At 39.4% G+C, this 24,636-nt stretch overlaps 2 protein-coding genes across 2 annotated transcripts; both read right to left on the bottom strand.

Annotated features, from left to right (window-relative positions):
- Window positions 1–8,600: 8,600 nt before the first annotated feature.
- On the bottom strand, window positions 8,601–10,258 carry LOC122069980 (protein REDOX 2-like). The gene is made up of 4 exons (XM_042634076.1): window positions 9,945–10,258; window positions 9,617–9,857; window positions 8,933–9,112; window positions 8,601–8,828 (listed from the first exon to the last, which is right to left on the bottom strand). The coding sequence occupies exons 1-4, from the start codon at window positions 10,256–10,258 to the stop codon at window positions 8,601–8,603; spliced, it is 963 nt and encodes a 320-aa protein (XP_042490010.1).
- Window positions 10,259–13,949: 3,691 nt separating this feature from the next.
- LOC122069979 lies at window positions 13,950–16,016 on the bottom strand. The gene has a single exon (XM_042634074.1). It carries the CDS (start codon window positions 16,014–16,016, stop codon window positions 13,950–13,952), a length of 2,067 nt encoding a protein of 688 aa, XP_042490008.1.
- Between the last annotated feature and the right edge of the window lie 8,620 nt (window positions 16,017–24,636).

The raw sequence follows: 24,636 nt of genomic DNA, 5'->3' as shown, positions 1-24,636 counted from the left end.
GGGAAAGCAAACTAGAATCTCCTATAAGTCTAAGGAGTACTATTCTAGCTCACCATTGGAATTGATTCACATAGACCTATCCTACGAGGACACCTAGCACCTCAGGAGAGAGGTACATCATGTTGTTTGTTGATGATCATTCAAGAATGGTGTGGGTGATGTTCTTGAAACACAAGTCAGATGCTTTAGAAAGATTTAAGATCTTTAAAAAACAAATTGAGAATCAGATAGGAAAGAAGCTAAAGTATTTGAGATCTGACAGAGGAGGTGAGTACAGTTGGGATGATTTTGAAGAATACTGCTATAAGTATGGTATCAGGAAACAAACTTCAACTCCAAGAACACCCCAACAGAATAGTGTTGCAAAGAGAGAATAGAATAGTACAAGACATGGCTAGAACAAAATTGGTAGAGAATGACATGGGCAAGAAGTTCTGGAAGGAGGCAGGTCTAACTGCAGTATACATCCATAACAAATGTATGTTAAGACCTCATGAAAATAAGACTCCATATGAAATCTGGTTTGGTAGAAAGGCTACAGCAAGACACTTCAAGGTCTTCGGTAGAAAATGTTGCATCAAGAACACAAATCAAGATTTGGGCAAGTTTGATGATAGGTTGATGAGGGTATATTTCTAGACTATTCTACTTCAAATAAGGCCTATAGACGCTACAACAACAGGCTTGGAAAAATTGTAAAGAGTGCTGATGTCACAGTTGATGAAAAAAGAGAAATTTCTTCTGGCTTAGGAACTAAACTTCTAGAATTTGAAGATCTTGATGATGAGAATGACCTAATTGATAGTAGATCCAAAAGCAAAGATGAGGTTGATTTTGAATAGGCTGAGGTAGATTTAGATGAGCAGAGGTGGCACAACAAAGTTGATCAACAAGGAATAGATGAGTTAATCATTGGTGACCCCACTATAGGTGTTCAGAATAAAAGAATGAAGACCAACACCTACTCTCTTCTTTTGAAGATTGAATCAAAAACTGTTGATGAGGCAACCAATGATGAGAGTTGGATGAAGGCCACGAATGAAGAACTTGATCAAATAGAGAGGAATCACACTTGGGATCTAGTCCCTAGGCCAATTGATAAGAATGTGATTGGTACCAAATGGGTCTTCAAAAATAAACTCAATGAAGATGGTCAAGTGGTGAGGAACAAAGCAAGAATTGTATGCAAGGGGTATGCTCAAGTGGAAGGCATTGACTTTGAGGAAACTTTTGCTCTAGTGACAAGACTTAAGGCTATCAGAATGTTCTTGGCTTTATCAGTGTACAAGGGGTTTAAGGTCTATCAGATGGATGTCAAATCAACTTTTCTAAATGAAAACTTGGAAGAGGAGGTTTACATAGAGCATCCTGATGTTTGAAACAAGCTCCAAGGGTATGGTACTCTAGAATGGACTCTTACTTGTGCAAGCTGGGTTTCAAGAAAAGCTTAGTGGATAGTAATCTCTACATCAGAATTGAAGAAATTAGTCAGCTTATGGTGGTTGTGTATATAGATGACATCATCTTTGGGGGCCACAGAGATGAGTTCTGCAGAGATTTTGTAATGAGGATGCAAGATGAATTTGAGATGTCCATATTGGGTGAACTGTCATTCTTCTTGGGTTTGTAGATCAATCAGAAGAAGGAAGATATCTTCATATCTCAGTCCAAGTATGTGAGGGAGATGTTGAAGAGATTCACCATGGAGGATTGCAAGTCAATTAGTACACTTATAATGACTAGGTGTAAGTTGAGTAAGGAAGATAACTCTCCATCAGTTGATCACACCTTGTATAGGTCAATGATTGGTAGCCTATTATATTTGACAGCTAGTAAGCCTGACATCTTATAAGTTGTGTGTATGATAGCCAGATTCTAAGCAGGACCAAAGGAGACACACATGACAGCAGTGAAGAAATTTTTCAGATATCTGAAGGGGACTAATGAGTTTGGGTTATGGTATCCGAAGATTAAGAGCTTCAGTTTGTCAGCCTTTTCAGATGCAGATTAGGCCGAATGTGCTGATACCAGGAGAGAACCAGTGGTGGTGCATTCTATTTAGGGAGCAGCTTGGTGGCATGGCACAGTAAGAAGCAAGAGTCAATCTCTCTTTTAACTGCAGGCCAGAGTACATTGCATCTATATCTTGTTGTACACAAGTGTTGTGGATGAAGCAGACGTTGAAGGATCTGAGTGTGGAGGTTAAGCAGGCAGTGCCACTGTATTGTGACAATACGAGTGCTATCAACATTTTCAATAATCCAGTGATGCATTCTAGAACGAAGCACATCGTCATCCGATATCATTTCTTGAGAGACAAGGTGATAGAAGGTGAAGTAAGGATGGAGTTTGTTGTCACATCAGAGCAAGTGGTTGATATCTTTACTAAGCCACTTCCCAAATATTAGTTTGAGTTCCTCAAACAAAAATTGGGAGTGGTGGTTCTTCCCAAGCACCAGGGGCATTGGGAGAGGGGGAGCAAGTTGTTTGAGATTGTTATCCCCATATTGGACTCAGTAGGAGTCCATTGGTTTCACCCTTTGTACTTGTTGTCAAAGGGGGAAAGAGTTACTCATCGGAGCTTTGGAGTGTATTGGTGATGAGGTGGTTGCCAACAACTCCAAAGGGAGAGATTGTTGTTTTATGGTTGTCCTTGTTGGCAACCCGACCACATGGCGATGATGATGTGGCCAGTTTAGGTGACATGGGCGAAAGTGATGACATGGTAGCGTTCAGTGTCACCGATGAGATAACATAGCCACATTGTGTGCATAGAGTGGTTTGATTCACCCATAGTAGGTGGTGCGGGTTTCTGAATCAAAACTGGTAAAATTATCCTATTTATGCTCAAGGGCATTTTCGGCAATGAAAATGACATTTTTAGAACGTTTCTTCATGAAAAAATATAGATTGTAATTTATCTAGTCTAGTGCATCTGATTTTGTTGTTTTTCAATACTGTATGAAGAAATTATAGTATTTATGGTAGTCGGGGCAGTTTCGACATTAAAGATGAATTTTGTAGAAAATATTTTCTACATGTAACAATATGAAAAAAATCCGATCTTTCCAATGGTTCTGATTTTGTCTCGTTCCGATTCCGTATGAGGAAGATGCGTCATTAGAAATGTCTAGGGGAATTTTGGTCTTTTTACATGGCTGAGTCAGATGATCAAGTCTTCTGGAAAGTTGTAGAGCGTCTAGTCATGGTTCCAACACACTTCATTTAGTCTCAATCGAAGATCGTATGAAAAAGTTACATGTGTTTCCATGAAGCTAGTTTGAAAATCCAAACTAGAAAATCAACAATTACTCTCGGTGTTGGGTGGATTTTCCGGATTTTAATTTTGAAATTCAGGGATTTTTATGTAATTTCAATATCTTGAAGCTCTGAACTGTTAAGGGGCTTTTAGCACTGGAAATATGAAGGTAGGGACCCATTTGTAATAAACAGACTTGGAGGGAAGTAAAATGGATGGTCCAGATTCTACCACGTAGGCTTGATGCCCATCCAAAGCCTGGTGAGATTTTACGCTGACATGGACGGGATAGATGCTTGGGCGTGGGATTTTATTGGCGGAGTGCATAGGATGTTATGGGTTGGCGCCACACAGGATCAAGTGTAGCTTATGTGCTTCGCACATATATAGGAATCTATATAAAGATTCCATACGGCTTTGATCTGAAGCAACCAGATCAGATCGGTTCCAACCCAATGGCTGAAATCCGTTTCAGCTTTAATAAAGCCAGTGAACAGCCAGTCGTACTTTGCGCTACGCAGCCAATGGTGCATCGACAACATGCCCGACCGCTGATGCAGGCACTGACATAGTGGTCAGCATGACGTTATTGAGATTATAATCTTGTGATTGTGCTTTCTTGTCTGTTATTTAAATCCAACATATCAGATTAAATGATTCTTTTTTATGAGATCTACAGTCACATCTGCACCTCTGTTGCGCACGCAGCCGGTGTAGCCTATGCCACTCCTACAAAGATTCTATTTTAGGCTATCTCATTGCTCCAACTTCAAATGGCCATATCTCCTTCATCTCAACTCTGATTTGGGTGAACTAAACTGCATATTCTTCACCATTTCGAGCTCTACACAGTGGAGGAGAAAAATAACGGTTTTATAGAGTAAAAAGGTGTGGATTTTGTGTGTGAAACTCCTCCCTCCATTGTTGACCATTGAAAAGCTTAAAGGTTTCATGTGAGTTGTTTTACACTCCATTAATGGTGATTTAGAAGGCTAGTTGGGTGGTATTGATGGTATCTTATTTCTAAGCCAAGGGAAGAAGAAGAATGAAGAGAGGAGCTTCCTCCTTTGTTGGTAGAACCATGAATGGGTTTTGTGGCTCAATGGGAGTTTTGTTTACTCCATTAATGAGGGTTTAAGGAGGTGGTTAATGTATGTTAATGATGCATTGACTCAAAGCCAAAGAGGAAGAGAAGAAACCAAATGAGGGTTTCCTTGTGGTTACTTTGAAGAGAAAGAGTGAGGGTTTCCTTGTGGTTACTTTGAAGAGAAAGAAGCCAAAGGGGAGAGAAGGTGTGAACACCAAGCTTGTCAGTGCAAGTTCCCAGTCATCCCAGGCAACTTGTTGTGAGATTCCATAACCTTAGATTTACATTATATGCATATATAATGATATGTATGTATGCTAGGGTTAGTTGTGGATGAATGTATACATGCTAGGTTAGTTGTTGATGAACTATAAGCATGCTAGCTAGTTGTGGATGTATATGCTAGGTTGGGCTTGATTTTAAGGCATTCATATAAGCCCAAATTTACTGTATTCTTTATTGAGTGCTTAGTTGGTGCTAAGCACTGGGAGTGAGTGCCCCCATGTAGTAGGTGCTACACATTATACCGGCATTGCGAGTGTCATCTCAGTGCTTGAGAAAATTGGGTGTGGGTACAGTAAAAAATAGTGTATTACGTAGGTACGAAGCCTTTACAGGCACTACTCCAGGGATGTAGGCAATTTGTAAAACCTCATAAAAACCTTGTGTTGTCGGTGCTTGTTGTTTGCATTTTATATTGAAGTGCGTGGAATATGGAATGGGTGTGCACACTTGGAAGTGCCTATGCGAGGCTGAGTGTACATACGACTGTGTGTAAATAGGGACAGGTACAGGGACAGGTGTATCAGGTTTTTCTTGGCCAGATATAGGACAGGTTTTTGGGGATCAGAATTGGACTCACTGATTCACCCCCCTTCTCAGTGACTGTCGGGTTGCAACTTCTGCTTGGGCTTATTGTATAATTAATGAAAACAATGTTGGTTTATTTAAAGTTGTTTATCTCATGACAAAAACCACCGATGAAGCATACCTTCGAGGGCAATTCATTGGAGTGAACATGCAAAAGAGAGGGATGGAAACATGGGGACATTTGAACCGATTCTGTTGATCTACCATTGTTTTTTGACTAACCATAGGACATGCACATGGCCTATACGTGAAATACCCCTTTTTGGATATTCAGAATTTTCTTACTAAACTTAATTTCCATCTCAAACCACCTGATAATGATGTAATTACTTTCTTAAAACATTGGGCTTTTGGGGTTCTCACAAGGAGAACCTCTCTTCCCCACCCACTTTCTTATAATGATGTACATCCTCTTTTCTGATCTTAATGATAATTTTTATTTTCATTAAAAAAAAAAAAAACCCTATGTTTGGAGCAGAGTGCCTGCGTTGAAACATAAGGTGTCATTTTGCCCCTCATGAAAGATAGATTTTTCACCCCTGTTGATGCTTCCCTACTTGCTTCCGAACAAAAAACACTTCCCCATATTATTTGAAGGGGTTCTATCATAAGTTGCAATGCATCGAGATCCTCTCCATAGAAGCATCACCAATAGTTGTGCCCATATAGCGATGGGAGTACGACACGTGGAATTTTGGAATCCAATGGCCAAGAACAAATCTAGAGTTTTTACCCACTTCAAACCTTAAGCACACAACCCAACACCTTCACCATGACGTAAACCCGACTCAGGGAAGTGAAAAAACCTCTTCTTATCCTGCATGACTTACCTCTCCCTTCTCCTCTGTCTCACCATCAAAAGCATGAAGAAGAACTTAACGAACCCTGTGTTATGGCAACAATGTGCTACCCTTAAAAGCATATTGCAAGAACCAAATGGGTGGCGAGCTCCAGTGCGATAGGCAATGATACCTATTCTGACGAGCGGTTTAGACCAGAAAAAGTCACCTATTCAGTCCAAAGTTGATAAGCTGGCTAGGAGCAGCCCGACCGATCGACTCTACTAAAAGTGCTTCGACTATCGAACGGTTGGCCAAATGCATAAGGAAAGCGGCGTCAATGTTTCATCCTGCAATAACATAGCTCAACAAGCTTAACGACACTGAGACAATTACCGAACAGTAGGCCCAAGGCCTCACTAGCCAAGCAGTAAGCGGCAAGTGCAATAGTCGTTCTGGATAAGTAGTTCAGAAAACTGGACTACCCAATCCAGGTCGCTCGGCACAAGAGTCCTACGGGACCCAAGTCACTCCGCACAAGAGTCCTATAGGTCCCCACACCAAGATACGGGTTAGCAGGCCACCCAGATCTGACATGTGACTCATGAGCAGGGAACAGACGTGTCCTACTCTAGAAAGGATTCTCGAAGGAATATCTAATTTTCCCTATAAAGAAAGATATCTTGCCCTATCCTCCGAGATATGGTCAATACGTGAAGTTCCCATAACTAGGACGTCTCCCATATTCACTTTCCTATTGCAATTCTCTCTATATTCAGACTCCTATCAGCATTAGGAAGCTACCAAAGTGGGACTTTCACTCGATGGCCACCATCTTTAGCTATAAATACCTAGGTAAACCCCTTTTCAAAGCGTCAAATTTTTTCCGTTCTTATTGGAATTATCTGTTTGCAAAGAGATCTGACTCAGGCATTAGAGAGTCCCCCGTCGGATCAGCCCGACACTCACTCTCTCGTATTCCTCCCTATGCATGTTCAACAACACCCTTGGACGATTTCTTGCTGCAATACCCTATATTAGGTCGATTTCCTATGCCACAAAGGGGTGGTTTCAATCTTCCACTCTTGCTATTTATTCAAGTTCTGCTATTATTACTTATGTCCCATACCCCATTGAATAGGTCAGTTTCTAACCCTTTTAATAACATAATTAACCTATCAGCCCTGCATACCATCCAGGGAAACCTACCATAAAATTCTTGTTTTAGACCCTATTTTATACCCTACCAAAAACCAACCTTGTTCTGTCCAATACTCCCATAAAACTTTGTTGGTGATAGAGGAAACGGTTCGGTTCAGCTATTCGAGTCGATGTTGCAGACAATTGCTTTGCATGCCAACGAGAATAGGAGCCATAGAGAATGAAACCCTATAAATCCAGAAACCATCATGATCTAAACATATTCATGTTTTTTTCAACTAATGAATGTCATCCATTATAGAAAATACCAGCAAAGATCTATGTGCATCCTTCGTCTTCTTCACAATTGAAACCTAACAAGAAAAAAGAAGATGAAACTATAGTAGCCAGTAGCAAAGAGAGCTACATTCCCTGGTCAACTGGGCTATATCCGACCTAGATAGCCATTGCTGACCGGGGAATGTAGCTCGGCCGTGACTAGGCCAATCGATTGGGCCCAAACCAAGGCCAGCTGTGCTTGATCACGTCGCCCTACTAAGTCCAAGTGGCGTGTTCCCGGTGATGAGCACTTTTTGCCATAACAGTTTTATTCGTCAAGTGTTATGTTTGCTGTGAATTTAGACTGTCCTTGATTGACACAATTTTTATGTGAGAATTTTTTAACCTACAAGTGAATTTTTTAGATACGACTTTTTAGGTTTACCAGGGAGATGGGGGGGGGGAGGAATGATGAACAGCCCATCCCCATGAAAGGGATAATGAAGTTTTTGTGGATGTTTTATCATGTGTTCCCATTGATCCTCGCACACACGCAGGAACCACACTCCCTCTCCCCCCCTAAACAAAGAACATTTTCCCTAAAATTTATGTTTCTATCACACTAAAGAGTACATTTTTCTGTTCCTTTGTAGTTTAAGCATCTTCCAAGAATTAAAAACGACATAAGTGAAAGAAATACCCAAGACTACCTTTGAGTTGAAGGGAACAAGCATTAATGGATGTGAAAGATTTGGTATTCCTGAAGCCTTTGTTAAAGGTAAGACACTATAAGACTAGGAGTTGTAAAGCTGCTTCAGTATGTATCATTTATCCCTTTAATCCTATCAAAAGAGGAATAAAAGGTAAAAAAAGAAAACAACGAAGGCATGAGAACGCCTTTGGTGGAGACTAAAGATAGAGTTGTCTGCATTCTCTACCCATATGATAATAAATAAAGGGTAAGAGGTCGCCGCATGGTCATATAAACTCTGCGCCAGTGATAGCCCCGTTATTTTATTCAGAAAAGAGAAGAAAACAAAAATATAAAAACATAAAAATTATTTTGAATTTTATTGTTGTCACTACTATTATCTTTGACCATATCGGATCCATGTAACCAAACCCATCAATTTGGGATAAGGTTATATATGATTATTGTTATACGTTGTTGTCACTATTATTCCGGTTAGACGACCACATCATCCCAAAGTTCCTCCAATGACTTGTAAGGACCATTTGGTGAAATATACATTTCTGCTGTAAGTCCCTTTTTTTGTGGAATCTGGCTTATTTTATCCAACTCCTCTTGGGTAAGTTCCCAATCTAAGATTTGGAGATTTTCTTTCATCCTTTCCTTGTTGAAGCTCTTCACAATTGGACTTACTCCTTGCTCATATATCCATCTCAATGAGATCTGTCAAAACAAAAATAATGTTTTATTAAAAAAACCACAACTTTCAAGAACTAATGAAGCTTCAATATTCCTTTTGGAACATACATGTCACTGTTGTTTAGTACCTGTGCTATGGATTTCCCCTTGGCCATGGCAATGTCTTTGAGAATAGGACTTTCCATGACCATAGTTGAACCCCATGGAGCTCCATTTGCTCCCAGAGGCGACCAAGCGCTGACATGGATCCCTTTTTCATTACAAAAATCCCTCAGCTTCTTCTGCTGCCATGGGGCATTCAGTTCCACCTACGACAATATTGTAATTTCATTTGGTCATCTCTTCATTGCAACGCTGGTTTGTAATCCAAAGCATATTGCATATCAACTACCTAATGATATATATATATATAGAGAGAGAGAGAGAGAGAGAGAGGAGAACCTAAAACGATACGAAAAAAATGAAAATTGTAAATAAACAATCACACAATGTAAACATGTAGATTTACGTGGTTCTATAAGATTACCTACATTTCCATGGTGAGATGAGATCTTCTGGTTACAGAGAGAGGGAACCCTTACCATAAATATATAGCAAAACCTCATAAGAGTAATTTACCGAAATACCCAATAACCCTAAAACATATTTTTGAGGTTGCCGCTCACCAACCCCTGCCATGGACCCAATAGCTCGTCGAACCCCAATAACAAAAAGAACAAGCATGGTGGGCCAATTCCTATAGGCCTCGAGCCTCAACTTCTTAATGGTCCTTTAGAAATAAAAAGACATCATATACCCAACAGTATATATACCTGATTCACAGCGGGAGGGATGGTGGCATGAGTAAGCAATTGGGAGAGCTTCTTGCTAGAGAAGTTGCTGACACCAATGGACTTTGCTAAACCAAGTCTGCAGCACTCTTCCATAGATGCCCATGTCCCTTTTATATCAAATGGAAGAATGTCATCCTTGGTAAAATTGGGGCCACTTCCTTCTTTCACCCTTACAGGCCAGTGTACCAGGTACAGATCCACATAATCTAGCTTAAGTGTTCTATAAGAAAAAACAAATTAAAGTTAAATAGTACAGATAGACTATATTATGGAAATGTTTGCATAGAAGATGTATATAGATACTAACTGGAGCGTTTTCTTGAGTGCTGGGAGGACAAGATCAGGGTCTGCATCTTCACACCATAGCTTTGAAGTAACGAAAACATCGCTACGGCTTTTTATTAGGCCTTGCTCTAGTGCTTGGGCTACCGCTTCGCCGACGAACTTTTCAGTCCCATAGAGAGCGGCGGTGTCGATATGACGGTAACCGAGCTCAATGGCATTGACAATAGTAGAGGTTAGATTTGGGGGGATAGGGCTGCATGCTGTTCCAATACCTATCAATGGCATTCTATGTCCAGAGCTTAAGACTACCTCTGGGATCACTTCTGCTTTCTCCATGCCTAGTGTTTGAGATTGAATTGATAGTTGTGGAAGATTGAAGGACTAACTTTGTTTGAACAGGAGTTTATGTTACCATTTATATATTGTGGATAGAAGACTACTAACCCTCCTTGAGTCTTGCATTTGTGTGGTTCTCAGGGTCATGCTGCCAATGGGTCATGGATCATGACTGTCTCTGGAATGTTGATCAACCTGTAAGTATAGTAAAGTATGTTTGATAAAATTATTGATGTTTTTTAATTAAGAATTTATAAATTTATGTTTATAGTGTCATCTTATTGAATTAGAAGAGGATTTTCATCACCAATGACGATTGGATAGAGCTTCTATAAAGGTCTGACATTTTCTACCACAAGAATGGGGGTTGATCTGGTCTAGGGGTTCAGTTTCAGGCCTGGTCTGATCAAGCCCGACTGTTTAAAGCCCAAATTAGTTCTGCTCAATTACTAAACTTGTCAGGTTCAAGCCCGGCCCAATTATAATAGGTCTCTCACAGTTGTGGGTATCATAATTATCAGTTGTCTGACTAAGACCCAACCACTTATGAGCCCAATATGTGTAAAGCCTTTTAAAGCCCACTTGGAACTCATTTAGAGTTCATTTGCTTGACCCACATATTTATAGTCCTTTTAGAACTAAATGTGTCATTAGCACACTGAGGCCTGTTTATCCTGATTATTGGTAGCCTGATTAAAGATCGGTACCTAACCGACCGTTTATAAATGGGACCATGCCTAGCCTATTAACCCCGATTTCTGAAACGAGCTGATCATAGTGTGAGGTCCTAAACTTAATAGACCATATATAGATCCACATGACCTAGCTTATATTCTTCCACTTTTGAGGGGAAGGAAAACTTATGGAGTTTGGACTCCAATGAATTCAACATATTGCTCTAGTTAAAGGGGAGAGGATCTTGACTTCTTATGCCTTCTATAATGTATTCTAGTAATGATTCTAAGACATTTTCTTGAGGCAGGTATGATAGAGATGGGCATTTGAGAAAGGAATTAGCTTCTTACCAAAAGTTTTTAACAAGGATAAGCTGAATACAAAATGGAAATAGTTTATTGAAAGCCAAGTAAGGAAGAACTACAGAAGATAAGCCACCACCGACAACAAAGGACAGGGGTTGTTAGCAGATGGATTGTTCAAAAAAGGATACATGGAGCATTGCAATGAATTTCAGTTTAATGTGAATTGGGTTAGCAGACTTTGTATGAGTAATAATATTAGAATAAACACCAACAAAAACGAAGAACTATAGAGACAGATTCACACAAGGCACAGATTTATTGAGGTTCACACACCGATACGTTATGCTATGTCCTCGGACGAAGAAGAAAATGCTTCACAACGATTGAAGAAAAGTTACAATGGAGATCTCTCTCAAGAGCACCCAAATTGTGGCAAAAAAACCTGCCCAAAAATCCTAACACAAAAAAAAAACCCCAAAATTTTAATACTTGCTCAACAAGACGATAGAACATTATATACTCCTCTAAGTTGGGTCAATCCATCGGGTCGTGTCACACCAAACCCTCTGCTACCATCACAGATAATAAAAAATAAAAATAAAATAAAAAATCCTATTTGAGTCACCATTAAAATATGTCGAAACGGGTCATTCTTCAAAAAGGGTGAATTCGAGACAAACTAAACAAATACTAGTAGATTTTTTTCTTTTATTTTTTGTTCACAGTCTTCTCTTAGATGCTTGAGCATAAAGCAATTTGGTTCTAATAAGTTATCTTACCTCTTAGTGATTCTTGAAAATGCCACTGAACATAATGTGAGAAAGTACTTGAATTCATAAGAGTGTAGAATTCTTTGCATTTCTATTTGATCTTGAAACCATAAAAGATTTAACAATTCTGTGCTCTTACCCTCAAAAACTTTCTTGCACCAATAACATATTCACTTTGTGAAGGTAAAATTATCACAATGCAAATAAGTATATGAATCTCTAGTTTTACAGAATACTATCAAACAAATAATGAGGGGCCGGGAGGGCCCATCTAAAAGCTTAGACCCAAAGTCTAAGAACAGTGGCGATTTGGTAATTAAGTGACCTACCCAAAGGAGAAATACTCAAGTACCAAAAGGTAATGGCACTTTTGTAAATACTCAAAAACCCTTAGTGGGAATTTGATTTATTACTTAGGATCAAATTAGGAAGGGCATTCAACTCAATGGCAAGGTGTAAATAAGATAATAAAGTAAGAGGCAACAATATGGAGGTCAAACAAAAGGTCTTTTGCACAAAAGATAAAAACCTAAGAGACTTTGAAACTCCCACTTTAGAAGAAGAGAGTATCGTATGGAGGGGGTAAACTTGGAATGACAAGCACTTAGTGGCAAGGTGAAAATAAAATATCAAAGCAGGGGTAATAATCTGGAATGAAAAAGTGACTACCACAAAAGACAAAATACTAATAAAGGACTAGGAGTTAAAGTGGTCTGAGGGGTATAATGGGAAAACCAGGTGGGGAGAGGGTTAGAATAGTTTTTAATTACCCAAAAGGAAGGGGGATTCATCTTCAACCTTGGAATCGAACTAGAGACAGGGTTGAACTTCAAATCTGAATCATGTCTTGTTCCTCTTTCACCAAGTCTGCTCCACACGAAATTCCAAGCGTATGAAACTATCTCCAAACCCTTCTATAATCAAGCCTTAGCACCTCCAACAATCATCAACCAAGAGAGAGATAACCCTCAAAATCAAATCTGAGCAGAAACTTGAGAGAGCATGAGTTGCATGTTTCAACCCTCACCGTATACTGATTATTAAGCATTCATACCATGTTTGTTAGATCGTCTACAGGTAAGGAAGTAACACCATTATTATCAGCCCAAACCAACCAAACACTAAGGAGTTTGAAGGCACTGTCCAAGGCTGCAGGTACTGCTCAAAAACAGGGGGAACACAGGGGTTGTAAGACCAAAATCAGAAACGAAGAAGAAGAAAGTGGGAAAGAGAAAGGAAGACGGGAGAAGAGAAGGGGGTAGAGAGAAGAAATCTCACAGAAGGGAGAGGGGGGGGGGAGGAAGAGGGGCAACCACACAGGTAGTACTCAACTTAATTTTTCTTCATTAATCAACTAACTAATTTCTTAGGTTACATGCCTTACTTATACTAAATCAAAATAAAAATAAAAATAAAAAAATATTAAAACTGAAATTGAAAATCCTAATTGCTTTTTAAATTAAAGTCTAATGAAATGAAAACACAATAAAACTAAAATTGGAAATTTCTACGTACCTAATTGCTACCCCAAAATAACCTAAAATAAAAGATAACAAATATCCTCAAAATAAATAAATAAATAAATAAATAAACAAATAATAAATAAAAATCCTAGAATATTCTATTAACCCTGAACCCAAATCAGTAACTTGGAACCCAAATTGGATTTGGGTCTTGGTCTAGGTTCTGGAGTGGGTTTGGGTTGATCCATCAGAGCGCTGCTGCATCACAAAGAATCCTGGAAGCAAGGTCAGGGTTAGTCCTAACTACAAAAATTGCTCCTTTGGCCAGCAAAACTACATTTTTATGTACATCATTTACAAAGAATAACCATTTCAACAATGAAGCTATGACCTTAAACAAGATCAGGACCTGAGGTAGAACTGGATAAGTGGTTACATGTAGAAGCATGGTCAAGAAATCGAGGATCTTTAAATTGATTCACCGACGCCAGTTTTCTAAGTAGGCCGATTCATCATGATCAAGTTGAGGAAAATTCATGGCTCGAAGTATTTGTAGAATTTCTTGGAATTGACCAAGAACATATGCTGCCCTTTCAACTCTTTCCTCTGCCTCAACTATATTAGTTGAAGCACATTCTGCATATAAAGCTTGAGGAAGATTGGAAAGACAAGCAGCTAGCAGATCTGAAATTGTGTGCTCTATCCAATCAAACAGTTTATCAATTGTTTGATACTTTCCATTGTCAAGCAGAATGCTTTCACAGACTCTATACAGATTGTAGCCAATAATTACTTCAGTAGGCCATAGAACATGAGGGACTCCCATAAGCTTTTCCTTAGATCTCAAAACACACCCCTTTCCGGCATTTGCGAGTTTCTTCAGTATCCCATCTGGGGAATTGCTCATAGAGAAACCCGTACTTGAAGATAGATCTTTATGAAGATTAATATCAATGAAGAAAGTACAATAATCCATACCGACCCATAAAAATTCTGCTGCATCCCTTACACTAATCAAACTTTTGTCTTCCAAATTGTCTTCTATGAATTTGGAGACCCTCAAGCCTTCTCTCACTATATCTATTAATGATTTCATTCTCTCCTTGTTTGAATGACCAAGTGAGTTAGCAATGCTTGTGAGGATCACAACAGCCATTGTCCAACAATTGGGAGGTGCAGGTATTTCACAATCTGAAGTTCTAATAGGAGGAACAAGGTAATTGTCAAACTCAAAAACTCCCATGAACAAACCAGAATTGTAAGCCTCAGATCTTTTCTGTAAAAGCTTGATCAGATGACCTGGATGATTCTTAGTTCCACCATTGATCATTCTCTCACATTCTGAACGACCATGTTGAAAGTTGGTAGGGACTGATTCTCTCTCTCCTTCCTTCAATATTGAATTCACCAAAGGAGGGTAATGCCTTAGAAAGAACGTTATGCTAGGTAACAGAAGCGTCTTTCGGAAGTTAAACAAGTATATAACAACATATTTAACTGGAAGATAGATTGCTAATTTTCTAATCCAATCATCATCTCTTTCAGTAAGAACATTAAGACTTGGATTCTTGGATAAATGAAAAAGCTTTAGAGTTTGGTCCTTCAAACCTCTAAGGATGTCCAGAAAATTCATGCTAAACCACCTTTCACAAACTGGCTTGACAACTATCATCCACCTAAGAAGAGGAGAAGAACTGCCCACAAACACAGCAAGGAATTGAGATCCCAAAACTGTACTAATAGACCACAATCCATAATCAGAATTTCCCTTGCAGAAGCTTAGATCTCCAGGAACGAAAGATCTAACCGCCGCCTCCACTAAAATGACAACACTGAGGAAATTGAGAAAACCAGCAGCAGAGCAAGTCGTGAAATTCCCAAAGACTTGCTGAGGACTAATTGCATGAACCATAGCCCACAACTTCTCTATTTCTGCTTTCAGATACCCAAAATCATGTCCCCATTTCTCAGGCTCATCAATATCCTTCAATTTGACTCTGTATTGTCTATCCAAGACCTGCCTTGTGGCTGGAACAGCCAAACTTGACAAACAGAACAGAAGTAGTAAGAACAACATTAAAGATATGACAATCATGTGTTCCGGCAAAAAGTCGTAAATCACACCGGTACCCATCTGAATACAAATGTTAACAATGACAGTTACGACGAAAATAGCCAAAGATACCATGTTGGAGATGATCTCTGAATCACTCATTGTAGCTAAAGATGGCATGAAGTTAGCCATTGCTGTGCAGATGAAAACAGAGCCAGTGAGCTTGGATAACTGATCTAGATGGCTAGGCATCGGTGAATTCAGGTCTGTAGGCAACTTTGTGGCTATAGAGAGAAGAGTTAGAGTCATGGAGTTGAGAGAGAAAAATCTGCAATGAAAGCTTTGGCGACGGAACCCTGTGATGAGATCAATAGACATGGAGAGAAAGCATATGAGGGAAGCTCCTGCAATGTAGACACCCATTACTGGCATGGGTTTGGCAAAACTTGCTGCATTCAACGACCCATCAGGGTTGCAGCCATGCTTGCTCATTTCTGCTCAACTCTTTTTAGTTCTCATTTTCAGATCCAATAGTTGGGTATGGATTGATGCGGATCTGAAAATTTTTCATCTCTGAATTTAGAACATTATAATTAGTTAGTGCCATTTTCCTTAAGGCTCTTTTGGTTTTATTTCTATTTCTATTTATTTGACTTATTTCTATTTTTACAAGTGTTTGGTATAATTTATAGCACTTATTTCTATTTAAAATAAATTAGAATAAATCACAAATTACTCTCAAGCTATTTGTGATTTATTGTAACAAATCATTTATGTTGATTTTTGGTACCTTAAATGAACACATGTGCTAAACTATTCAAAATCAATGGTAAATAACTTCAGTATGTTTTATACTTTTCCAATTAAAAAACCCCAAATCCTATCATTTCTCTCTCTCACTTGAAGCTCAAAGTTGAAGGTTAAAACATAAACCTATTCTTTCATTATATAATCTATTTTATAAATAGTAACAAAACGAATACTATTTGTGGTCCATAATTTATTATCACAAATAATTTCTAAAAAATAGTTAATAAATACAAATAGAAACCATACCAAAGAGAGTCTAAATCTAGTTATTTAAGTAATCCAACTGTTTAATTTATAGATAATTTCTTTATGTGGGAAATTTCTTGTCAAAGTAACAGAGTATGAAAATAAGATCAATTAGAAGAAATCATCTTAGCTTTGTAATTGGTCAAATTTCTTCAGTTCTAGTCTTCCTTTTCCACATAATTGAAATATATAGTCAAATGGTCACACGAGACTGTTAATCCAATCAAGTAAATTAGTCTCAGCCAGCCATAATCCACTTTACTTTTATTTTTATTTTTTTTTTCCTGATCAACATGGAAAACATATATTATATTTAACAGAAAGTGAGATCAATTAGAAGAAATCATCTTAGATTCGTAATTGGTGAAATTTCTTCAATTCTAGTCTTCCTTTCCCACATAAATTAAAATATATAGCCAAATGGTCACACGAGAATGTTAATCTAATCAAGTAAATTAGTCGCAGCCAGTCATAATCCACTTTACTTTTATTTCTTTTTTTTTTTCCTGATCAACATAGAAAACATATATTATATTTAACAGAAAGTGAGATCAATTAGAAGAAATCATCTTAGATTCGTAATTGGTGAAATTTCTTCAATTCTAGTCTTCCTTTCCCACATAAATTAAAATATATAGCCAAATGGTCACACGAGAATGTTAATCTAATCAAGTAAATTAGTCGCAGCCAGTCATAACCCACTTTACTTTTCTTTCTTTTTTTTTCTTAGTCAACATAGAAACACATTTATTATATTTAACGGAAAAGTGTTTTATGTTCACGATAGGCCCCTAAGTCCAAACACAAGGGCGTGCGCCCCCAAAGAGGGGCATAGTGATCATTGTAAGCCCCATATCTGTAGTGCAAGTGCCTCTCGTGAACCAAAAACTTTATAGGCTGTGTTTGGTAATGTGTCAGTTCCAGAAACAACGTTTCGTGTCAAAAAAGGAAATTTCAGTTTCTGTGTCAAAATGCCATTTTTTTTTTCTTTTGAACGAAACTGGAGTGACGGAACTACCTTTTGTCATTCCGTCAATTCTCATTTCTAGCTTTTCTTTTTTCATATTTTGTTAAAAAAAAAAAAAAAACACACCATAAATACATAAAACACTTTATTCCGTTTTTCGTTCCCATAGAACAAAAAAAACTCAAAAAATATTTTTCTGGAACATTACCAAACACAGACTTAGACATGCCAATCTGATTAACTCGATAGACCAATCGATTAGTTCATAATGTACAAACGTGTCTGAAATCTAAGTCTAGCCAATGTGGAACATTAAAGCTAGCCTATCCGGCCATGATAAAAGAACTCCTTATTTGTTAGAGTCATAATCCATCAAACTTTTTTTTAAATATTAAAATAGAATAAAAATTTTCATTCATATTAAAATACGTTAAAAAGTATAGAATTTTTTTTCTATTCCTAATTCAACTTGGACAATTTGTTCTAGAGTCTAAATCGGACTAAACAAAGATTCCACATTTTAAAACCAAAAACTAAATAGATTTGCTTCAGTTTAAACTGTCGGTTTCGATTTTGATTCTGGTTCTCAATTGTCACCCTTACAACCCCCATACAATAAGGATGTGAATTTGAAATCGAAACCATTTATCAAAATCGAACGGAGCCGTTTACACGGAAATCACAAAACCATTTAGTAAATGGTTCGGTTCTGGTTTCAAGTTTAAGACCGATTAATTAACTGGGTCTGTTTTAACCGTTTACCATTGGCTTCAAACTGAACCGTTTAAATCATCAAAACCGATCCGATTAACCCGTATAAAGATTAAATATTTGGTTTTAACAAAACATAATGGTTTAATTTAGGGAAGGATTAAAGACCATAGATGCTGTCCAACTGTCTATTCAATAATTTACTCCTATTATGTAGTTATGTAGTTAATTTCTTGCTTATTCAATGCCTCATTTAATTTGATACAAGACTGAAGCATTTATCAACAAAAGCAAATTTTAGTAGGCATGCGAATAAACTAGCAAATCGATTACTAATTATTTAGAAACCGTATGGAATAAACCATGATCAAAACCATTTAAAACCTTGAAACCGATACTATTTAAAAACCGTGGAATAGAAACCGTTTACTAAGAGCCCGTTTGGTATTGTTTCTATTCCAAAAACTCCGTTTCGTGTAAAAACAAAAATTTCAATTTTTGTGTCAAAACGCTGTTTTAAACGATTTAAGGCTGTTTGGTGAATCTATTTCTGGAATAGTTTCAGAACAGAAAAATGACAGTTCTGCCGTTTGGTAATGCTTGTTTCAGAAGCCTTTTTTTTTTTTTTTAAGTCAATAATTACAGAAATAACATTAAAATACTATTAGAAATTACTAATCCTTTGGGACAATAAAGTATTACATACCAAATATAAAAAAAGTGGTTTCAAAATGACAAATAAAGTATAGAATTGGCAATGCCTTGTGGAGCATGTGGTTTTTCTTTTGGACGGTTCTCTCTACATGTGTTGGTGAGGGTGTGAGGTTGTTGTATTCCCTCTCGCTTCTTTGATTCTTAGGTATTGACCTTGAGAGTGATTTACCTCTTCTCTTAATATGTACTTTTCTTTTCTCTCTTTGCAATAAATGGATCTATCTATCAAGAAAAAACAAAATAAAATCATTCAACTAAGAGTCAGAACACTCATAGTTCTCTAACAAAGAAGCTGTATGAATCAATAAGAAGCAAGATAAAACAATTAACTAAGTTATATGATCATCTGATAGGTGAGATTAGATTATATTTTTAGGTTCATTTTTATTTTTAATGCTAGCAAAAACAAGGAAAACAGGTGTAGTCAAATGGAACACAATGTGATGACTCAATTTAAATGGTAAGCTCAAGTCATATGCAATCAGATCGAACATAGTAAAGAAATAGTATTCAAATAGAAGAAATGATTGCAGATCATCCCATCAACAATTTTTATTTTCAACTTCGACCTGATTGCTTCTTCCCTGCTCTTTTCTTCTTTTCTCTCCTAATTTCTGCTGCAAGATATGGAAATGGTCCTACATCCCCCACTAGCTGTATTGCAAATGGTGAATCTTGTATTAGAGTTTGAGTCTCTCACATGTGATCATAGAGTTTGTCTATAACTCAATAACTGTAATCTCTATATAAGAGCACCATTGTACACTCATTAAAGTGAATGCCAATATACAATTTCAATATGGTATCACGAGCCACATAAAGCTCCGCCGAGCACCCTTCTCCTCCCCACGTTTTTCCCTCTCCAATAGCCTACACCCCCTCTTCTTTACAACTTCTTTGCAAAAAAAAGAAGAAGAAGAAGAAGAAGAAAGAGCCCAACGTCCCTCTCTCACCTATAGTTTAACCCACACCCCACTATCTCCAGTAACACTCCTCCTCCTTCTTCCTCTCTTGAAAAAAAAAAAAAAAACAGCAACAAAACCCCAACCCACGTCCCTTTTCTCCCTTCCATCCTCACAAAAAAAAAAATACAAACCCAATCCTTAATGACCGAACCACCTCCTCCCTCTTCTACCATGTCCGAACCATCCCTACCTCCCACATCCCTATTTGGTGCTCATCATATGATATTTCTAAAGCTCACATCTAAGAACTATGTTTATTGGCACACACAGGTCGTACCCTATCTCACTGGCCAACGCCTCTTCAACTATGTCACCGGTGACAATCGTTGCCCTCAAGACCCTATCAAAGCCAAGGCATGGCGTGAACAAGATGCTTTTATTATGAGCCTTCTCATCGCCTCTCTCTGAAGAAGGCTTTTCATTAGCAGTTGGACGGACCACTAGCAAAGATCTGGGATCCACTCCATGCTGCATTCAGTTCTACATCTACAACCAGGATTCTGTCTCTCAACGTCTCCCTTCAAAATCTGGTTCACAAACCAGATGAGACCATTACTCAGTTTCTCCATCGAGCCAAGCATCTCTTCGATGAGCTAGCAGCTGCAGGGAAGCCCCTCTCATCAGAAGACTTTAACATCCAAATCTTTCGGGCCCTACGCACTGAATATCAAGCCCTTGCCTCCATTATGATGGCACAAAAGGAGCCCATCTCCTACACCGACATGCATGGTCTCCTTATGAGTCACGAGAACCTTCTCCACTCACGCCTTCCCATTGTTGATCCTGCCATCGATGCATCAGCCCATGTCACTCACCAAGGTCGTGGTCCTCCTTCCACTGGTGGTCGTGGTACAAGCTCCTCCCGAGGCCGAGGTCGTGCTAGTGGATTTGGTCGCTCTAATGCATTCGCTTACAATCCATGCACAATCTATGGATGCACTAATCATCAGACAAACACTTGCTACTACCGCCCACAGGGACCTACCAGAGCCGCCATTCTACCTACCCCTCCCCATCCCTACAATCAGCCACCACCTCAACCCAACACCTACCATACTACACCCTTCCCTACCCCTCAACCCCCTACCATCGCACCTCCACCCCATCACCCCACACCTCCACAATCCTTCACCACCTCTTGGATCCCTGATACTGGAGCCACCCACCATTCCACCCCTCATTTAATCCTATTCTCCTCCAATGATCCATACACAGGTAATAACCAACTTGTAGTTGATAATGATAAGGGCCTTCCTATATCTCACATAGGCACTGCTTTCATCTCTTCTCCCTCTCGTTCCTTTTCTCTTTCTATTGTTTTACATGTTCCCACTCTCACTTGTTCTTTGTTATCTGTTCAGCAATTTTGTCATGACAATAATGTTTATTTTGAGTTTCACTCTTCCTTTTTCTCTGTGAAGGATCTGAAGACCAATCAAACCCTCTTCACTGGACACAATAAGCATGGTCTCTATTCCATTCCAGCATCACCTTATGCCAATCTGGCCTCTGCCTCATCTTTTAGTTGCTGGCATCATCGTTTAGGGCACCCTCATGAACGTGTCCTTCGTCTTATGTTACCTGGTCATCAGCTCGTGAAGCCTCCTTCTTTATGTTCTGCTTGCCAAATGGGAAAAGCTAGTAGATTGTCACTACGTGAAACTAGTACTCGTAGTTCATCTCCTTTGGATTTGATTTTTAGTGATGTATGGGGCCCCCACCCCACAGTTTCTTCAAATGGGAATCGTTATTTTGTTATATTTGTTAATGATCATACTAAATATATTTGGTTTACTGCTTTAAAGTTCAAGTCTGATGTTTACTCTACCTTTCGTGCTTTTCAGGCCTTGGTGGAACGTCAGTTCTCTCGATCCATCAAGGCCATTCAAACTGATTGGGGGGAGAATTCCGTACTCTCCCATCTTACTTTGCCAAGTTGGGCATCCAACACAGGTTATCTTGCCCTTATACTCATGAGCAATAGGGAACAGTTGAACGTCGTAACAGACACATTGCTGAAACTAGGATTACCCTACTATCCCATGCAGCTGTTCCCCAGGGTTACTGAGATTATGCCTTTGAAACCGCGGTCTTTCTCATCAATCGCATGCCCTCCTCTATCACAGGTAACAAATCCCCCCATCAGTTAGTTACAAGCTCCGGACTACTCTTTTCTAAAAATCTTTGGATGCCTTTGTTATCCATGGCTCCGTCCTTACAATCATCACAAGGTTGAACCCCGTTCTGCCTCATGTGTTTTCTTAGGATATAACCCTTCCCATCATGGTTATCGTTGTATGGATCTCATCACTCGTCGTATCTACATATCTCGCCATGTCAGATTTGACGAATCTACTTTCCCATTTAACACTGCACCACCATCCTCCTCAACCCAACCCCCTCCTACTACCCCTCTCCCGTGGGGCATTGCACCTAACATACCTACCCCTCAACCTCACCGTAGCCCTCCGCCTACCCTCCCAAACCCACCCATCCCTCTCCCTGCCACCCCAAAACCGCCCCTACCCGAACCACCCTCTCCCATATCCCCTCCTTTCTCACCTCACCTAACCCTAACCGGCCCTAACCCTAACTCCTCTACCACCCCACCCCGTCGCACCAGAACCCTACACGATCTCTATGCTGACCCCCTAACCCTCTCTACCATCACCTCACCTGACTCGGCTGAACCTACATGCTTCTCCCAGGCCCACAAGGTTCCTCATTGGCGTTCTGTTATGTCTGATGAATTTAATGCTTTATTACGTAATGGTACTTGGTCTCTTGTGCCTTACAGAGAAACTATGAATCTGGTTGGCAGCAAGTGGGTGTACCGCATCAAACGGAAGTCAGATGGGTCCCTTGAGCTCTATAAGGCCTGTTTAGTTGCTAAAGGATTTCATCAACAACTTGGTCTTGACTATCATGAGACCTTTAGCCCTGTCATCAAACCTACTACCATATGAACGGTCCTCTCCTTGGCCATATCTAATGGATGGGTTGTTCGTCAGCTTGATGTTCAGAATGCATTCTTACATGGTATTCTATCTGAGGAAGTCTACATGGCTCAACCCCAGGGTTTTGAAAATGCCCTGCACCCTAATCATGTCTGTCACCTCCACAAGTCCCTCTATGGGCTTAAACAGGCTCCTAGGGGTTGGTTTCACAGGTTAACTGAGTTCCTCACTAGCTCCGGTTTTCGTTCATCCCAAACCGACACATCACTGTTTATCTACATGCAAGGCTCTGTTGTCACATATGTCCTTGTCTACGTCGATGACATCTTGGTTACAGGGAACCAACCAACTCATGTTCAGACTCTCCTTCATCAGCTTGCTTCAGAATTCTCTATCAAGGATCTTGGTCGTCTCAGCTTTTTCCTTGGTATTGAAGCCCTATATCGATCTGATGGTGTCCTCCTCTCTCAACACCGGTACATCACTGATCTCCTCCAGAGGGCTGGCATGACTGACTGTAAACCCGGCACTACTCCCATGGCCACCACCTTTACAGCATCTTCCATAGGGGGTGTCCTTCTTTTGGACCCCACCAGGTATCGCTCCATTGTCGGTGCTCTCCAATACATCACCCTTATCAGGCCTGATGTGACTTATTTAGTGAACCGTGCCTGCCAGTTCATGCATGCCCCCTCCGAAGACCATTGGACACTAGTCAAACGAATTCTACGCTATCTCCAAGGAACCAAGGATCATGGGTTCATCTCCAAATCTAGTTCCCTCCAATTACAAGCATTCTCTGATTCTGACTGGGCTAGTGACAGTACAGATCGCAAATCCACAGGAGGCTATGCCATCTATATGGGTCCTAATCTGATCTCCTGGGCCTCTAAGAAGCAGAAGACAGTTGCACGCTCCTCCACCGAGTCTGAGTACAAAGCAGTGGCTGATGCCTGCGCCGAACTCACTTGGCTTTGCTCTCTCTTTGAGGAATTAGGGATCCCTGTACCCATTACACCCATTCTTTGGTGTGACAACATTGGGGCCTCTTACCTTTCGGTCAATCAGGTCTTTCATGCTCATACCAAGCATGTTGAAATTGACTTCCACTTTGTTCGTGATAAAGTCGCCTCCAAGGAACTTCAAGCGCAGTTCATTTCAACACGTGACCAGATAGCCGATATCCTTACCAAAGCTCTCAGCTCTACACGGTTCTCCTTTCTACGGGACAAGCTGCGGATTCGATCATTCAAATTCCCACTTTGAGGGGGTGTATCAGGACAGTTAGCGTCCCACTTGAACTCAACCTCTAGAGTCATATTCACACTCAACAACCTCTCCTATATTGTAGGCATTTTCAGTGAGCACAAACTCTAGAGACTATTTGCAATCCAAGACTACCTCATGAGACAGCAGAGTTGGAATAGGACTCTCACATGTGATAATAGACTTTCTGTCCAATACTCACATATGTTAATAGAGTCCTACCCCATTACTATTAGAGTTTGAGTCTCCCACATGTGATTATAGAGTTTGTCTATAACTCAATAACTATAATTTCTATATAAGAGCACCATTGTACACTCATTAAAGTGAATGCCAATATAAAATTTCAACATCGGTCAACTCCAATGGTTTTAGACAGCATGGGAATAGGCGAAAGATCAAGCCTCAAAGGGCTTCTGATTTCGGGTTTAATCCGCTAGTAGAAAACCCAATCAATAAAAACCCACAAACAGAGA

Source organism: Macadamia integrifolia, unplaced genomic scaffold (genome assembly GCF_013358625.1).
Source record: "Macadamia integrifolia cultivar HAES 741 unplaced genomic scaffold, SCU_Mint_v3 scaffold784, whole genome shotgun sequence".
NCBI classification, from domain to species: domain Eukaryota; kingdom Viridiplantae; phylum Streptophyta; class Magnoliopsida; order Proteales; family Proteaceae; genus Macadamia; species Macadamia integrifolia.
The sequence above is the reverse complement of the archived record's forward strand: the minus strand, read 5'-3'. Positions and strand labels throughout refer to the sequence as shown.